General features: G+C 43.4%; 1 protein-coding gene across 2 annotated transcripts in view; it reads left to right on the top strand.

Moving 5' to 3' along the window:
- Positions 1 to 5127, top strand: part of adamts6 (ADAM metallopeptidase with thrombospondin type 1 motif, 6) — a 351012-nt gene that overhangs the window by 17592 nt on the left and 328293 nt on the right. For both annotated transcript variants that reach the window (XM_047804490.1, XM_047804489.1), the window contains exon 8: positions 5068 to 5111. In XM_047804490.1, coding sequence (XP_047660446.1) covers positions 5068 to 5111 — 44 coding nt within the window. The remainder of the gene's footprint in view (positions 1 to 5067; positions 5112 to 5127) is intronic.

The following is a 5127-nucleotide window of genomic DNA, read 5'->3' on the forward strand; positions in this document are numbered from 1 at the left end:
TTGCTGAGTTTTTATTGCCACACAGATGTCTGGAGGTTAAAGGAGAAAAGTTGTTTGTTTATGTGCGATATTTGTCTGAAATTGCTGGAAAATACGTTCATGTAGCTCCGACCTTCTCGCACCGCGCGGTGCGTCGGCGTGGGATGAGTTCCACCGTACACTTTACAGACCGTCACCGTGTTGCTGCCAAAACCTGCATCGTGTCATCATCCGGAAAGCAGCGCCGCACGTCTCTCCTTGCTGTTTTGTACACGTTACTATGGCAACCGAATCACACCCTTGGGTCACCTGTTGAACATTTTCTGACTTGTGCTGAGGTTTTTTGCCCTCAGGTTTTCCTTCTCTGACAGGTTTGGTGACTCAGCGCTGGGTTTGTGGTCGTGTTGTCGACAGAAACGTTTTGGAGTCTTTGATGTTCAGTGATTTAGATCAGTTCATTAAGTGGCAGTTTTATATTCTGTATATTTATCCTGCTGTAAAACACTGTTACTACAGCTACGCTATACGATCAAAAGTATGTGCCCCCGACTGTCACACCCACGTGTGTTGCTAATCGTTGTGAGGTGTGTGATTAACGTGTTCTGTGCTCAGCTTCGTTCTCAGATAACGTACCAGCTCCGATCGCTCACCGGTCTCCAGACATCTGCTGTGTCCTTCCAAGCTTTATTATTCTTCTTAACCTTTCTCTACACATTTAATCAGAGCGAGTATACGACAGCTGAAAATAAAACCGCACTTCTAAGATTTTATATAATTTTTATGCGAACTAAAGTTGTGATCATGGACATGAGGAAACTTCAGATCAGACACTGAGGAAACGTCGCTTGCTTTCATCCGCTGCTTCATGGAATCACACCTAAATGAAACGTTTTCAGCATTTAGCAGACGGCCTTATACAGAGCGACTTACATTCTTTCTCATACAACTGAGCAATTGAGGGTTAAGGGCCTTGCTCAGGGGCCCAGCAGTGGGAACCTGGTGGACGTAGGAATCGAACTCACAACCTTCCGATTGGCAGCCCAACATCTTAACCACATCTCACCAACATCTCCTCTGAAACAGCAGTGTGTAGAGAAATGAGAGCTTGGACGTCTTCGGATCAGAAGTCGATATGAACACAAAGCTCTGGTTTCCTCAGAATGGTGTAAAATGAAGGATGATTAAAGTTCCGAGCTCTCTGTAACTCTCTAAAGGATTTTTCTCCTTGTGCTCTTTTCGTCTAGCTGCAGAGACTCGACACACTGTTGTTTCTGTCCTTTCTGACACTTCTGTATGCTTTGGACTAAGTGACTGTGGCCTGAGATGAGAAACGTTTCGCTATCCTGAGATCTGACTCTAACAAATGAGTTGAGGTTCAGGTGAGAAGGTGCAGCGTCTCCGGCCAAGAAAAAGCTCATGAATTAGACCTGGGCTCAGTGTTCAGTCTGGAGATGCTATACGAGTGTCTTTTTTAAAGACACTGACGCAGGGTCCAGGAAGCGCTGATTAACCATCGCGTCTGGTAAGAACATTGTGAATCCTCCAGGACAGAAAATGCGTCTGCGTCTGCCATTTATTTTAGCGACGCAGGCTTTTGGTTTATGACTAATGATCCCTTGAAAGAGGGAGAAAACTTCACCGAGGCCAGACGTTTGATCCCGTGCCGTATTTATAGCCGTACGTCTGTCACAGGCGGCTGGAGGAAAGAATCTGCATCATTTGTGATCTTAATGTGCGTTAAAGCGAGACACTACAACAAGGAACAACAAGGATTTCACTTTCAGACTGACTTTAAGCACATTGAACAGTACAATGCATCTCATGTTATTTCTGTGCTCATGAAATGGTAGATGTTCAGTCCGGTCATTAGAGAAGAACAGTAATGATTGTTGAGATTAAGCTTCATCTGCATAAACAAGATGGAGATATTTGAAAGTGAATATTTTCGGATTTTGTTTGGACATCAGGTTTTGTTCCACGACACAGATGAAGAGGTTTTGTTCCATGACACAGATGAAGAGGTTTTGTTCCATGACACAGATGAAGATGAAGGTTTAAAAGAGAAATTTCTGCAGTTTGTTGATTCTTGACACTTCTCCTGGAGCAGTGCACAGTGTTCTTCATCTTCATCTCGGTTAGTACGCAGGTGAATCCAGAGTCAATCCCAGGCATAAAGGGACCCTGGAGCTGTGAAGAGAAAGCACTGGATGAAGAACTGATTCATGATGATATGTTTAAGTTAAACTTTACATTTAATAACATCATATTTAATTGTCCTCCCTGCTCCTGAACATGCGTTACGGTAAGAACTTCATCAAGGTGAACGCTTCTACGGCCAGGTTCGGTCTCACCACCTGCCGTCTCTCCACGATTTATTTTCCAACACAATACAGCATTTCATGAGCGATGTGATGAGGAATGAAAGTAATCCGATCAAAATCATTCGCTTTCCCTGTGAGTGTTCCAGACAGAGACTCATACATTTTTGGACGTCTTCCATAAAGATCAGAGTGAAGCAGAAGGACATAGAAGGCCTGAAATTTAATTTGCAATTCGGTGTCCTTGTGTGTGTGTGTGTGTGTGTGTGTGTGTGTGTGTGTGTGTGTGTGTGTGTTTAATGTTTTAATACATTAAGACCCCACGTATGATTGGATTGCACGCTGCCATTAATAATAAATGAGTGTATATTCAAGGTCTTCGCGTCTCAGAGCGAGCGTGCCTGCTGCTTCGTTTTCTTTTATTGGATTATCAGAGCAGTGTGTAGGTTATTTAGACAGCTTGACAGGAGGTGGAGACGACGTGCCCGCGCGGTTTGGCTTTGCATTCTTGGCCGTCTTGTTTGAGATTCAAACAAAAGCACTTTTTTGTGTGTGATGAGGACGAGACAAGGATCTTTTTTAATATATAAATTTTGCCGAGTTATTTATGTTGTAGAGGTTTCTGTGTTTTGACAGAGATGATAAATGAGAGTTTTGTGTATAAACTGACTTTAGTTAGTATCGATCTTATCTCCCGCTTCAGTGGGAAGATTAAATACAAACCACTTCAGATTTTACTTTTACACAATTGTTTCTGATCTGGCGACAAGTTCATACAGAGATTAAATCCATCCGTAGAACAAACTCCATGCTTCTGTCTGTCCCGTATGAAACCCAGAACGTCCTGGATCCTTTAATTTGTTCCAGATCAAGTCCTGTGTCTTAGTTCTTGTGCTACAGACGATATTCAAGCAGAAAAGCCTGGCTTCCTGCCTTTGGTTTGACTCCATGGCTGTATCAGACCCAACTGCTTCTTAGGAGGTGTTAAATGCCCCGTTTGGGGAATGAAAAAATATTTGGCATTCTTTAGTAACGGCTGTGCCGTCAAAAACATCTGCCAAACCGTTGACAAGTCCAAAAAAAAGCAGAGTGGTTTGTATAAGAAAATATAAAGTGGCCCCTGAGTGTGCAGTTCAAAACCACCAGTGGAGTGGAGTATGCAGTGCGGGGTGAGGTGTGGGGTGTGGGGTGGAGTGTGGTGTGCAGTGTGGGGTGCAGGGTTTTAGTGGAGTGTGGGGTGGAGTGTCGAGTGTGGGGTGAGGTGTGGGGTGCAGCGTGGGGTGGAGTGTGGGGTGCAGGGTTGGGTGGAGTGTGGGGCGAGGTCTGGGGTGCAGCGTGGGGTGCAGGGTTGGGTGGAGTGTGGGGTGAGGTCTGGGGTGCAGCGTGGGGTGCAGGGTTGGGTGGATTGTGGGGTGGAGTGTGGGGTGCAGCATGGGGTGCAGGGTTGGGTGGAGTGTGAGGTGCAGGGTTGGGTGGAGTGTGGGGTGAGGTCTGGGGTGCAGCGTGGGGTGCAGGGTTGGGTGGATTGTGGGGTGGAGTGTGGGGTGCAGCATGGGGTGCAGGGTTGGGTGGAGTGTGAGGTGCAGGGTTGGGTGGAGTGTGGGGTGGGGTGTAGATTGGATGGATGCTGACAGTGACATAAAGGAAATGCTGAATGTGAACCGGTTGTACAGGACATGGTGTATTTATGGTGTAGTTATGGTGTATTTATGGTGTATTTATGGTGTAGTTATGGTGTATTTATGGTGTAGTTATGGTGTATTTATGGTGTATTTATGGTGTATTTATGGTGTATTTATGGTGTATTTATGGTGTATTTATGGTGTAGTTATGGTGTAGTTATGGTGTATTTATGGTGTATTTATGGTGTATTTATGGTGTATTTATGGTGTAGTTATGGTGTATTTATGGTGTATTTATGGTGTATTTATGGTGTATTTATGGTGTAGTTATGGTGTAGTTTTCTGTATTCACGGTGTAGTTTTGGTTTATTTATGGTGTAGTTATGGTGTAGTTATGGTGTAGTTATGGTGTATTTATGGTGTAGTTATGGTGTATTTTTGGTGTAGTTATGGTGTAGTTATGGTGTATTTATGGTGTAGTTATGGTGTATTTATGGTGTAGTTATGGTGTAGTTATGGTGTATTTATGGTGTAGTTATGGTGTATTTTTGGTGTATTTATGGTGTAGTTATGGTGTATTTTTGGTGTAGTTATGGTGTATTTATGGTGTATTTATGGTGTATTTATGGTGTATTTATGGTGTAGTTATGGTGTATTTATGGTGTATTTATGGTGTAGTTATGGTGTATTTATGGTGTAGTTATGGTGTATTCCCTCCATCACTGGGATGAGCGATGCTCCAGCTTGTTGATGTGGATTTAGTGTTACACAATGTCTTATTTAATGCAGATTCTTGTACAGACAAACTCTACTGAACTCCACCTACTCCATCAACACCACTGCATCCACCCCATTTCTGTTCATGTTCACAATGTATTATTGTGTCCTGTTGTTGTTTTTGTCCATGAAGTGCCATTGTTTTATTACAGTACTGTGAAGAAACAGCACCAGGTCAGATTTAATCCAGCATGGAGACGAATATTATAACCAAAACACAGTGATGGAGTGATGAACACACTGTGAGAGAGAGAGAGAGAGAGAGAGAGAGACAGAGAGAGAGAGAGAGAGAGAGAGAGATAAACTGATTAATAAACTGATTGTATAAACTGATTAAATCCTGAACTAACAGAGATGTGGGTTTTTTACAGGTATGACATCTGCACCTACAAGAACAAGCCATGTGGAACTCTCGGTGAGTCTAGAACTGT

Source organism: Tachysurus fulvidraco, chromosome 20, assembly GCF_022655615.1.
Source record: "Tachysurus fulvidraco isolate hzauxx_2018 chromosome 20, HZAU_PFXX_2.0, whole genome shotgun sequence".
NCBI classification, from domain to species: domain Eukaryota; kingdom Metazoa; phylum Chordata; class Actinopteri; order Siluriformes; family Bagridae; genus Tachysurus; species Tachysurus fulvidraco.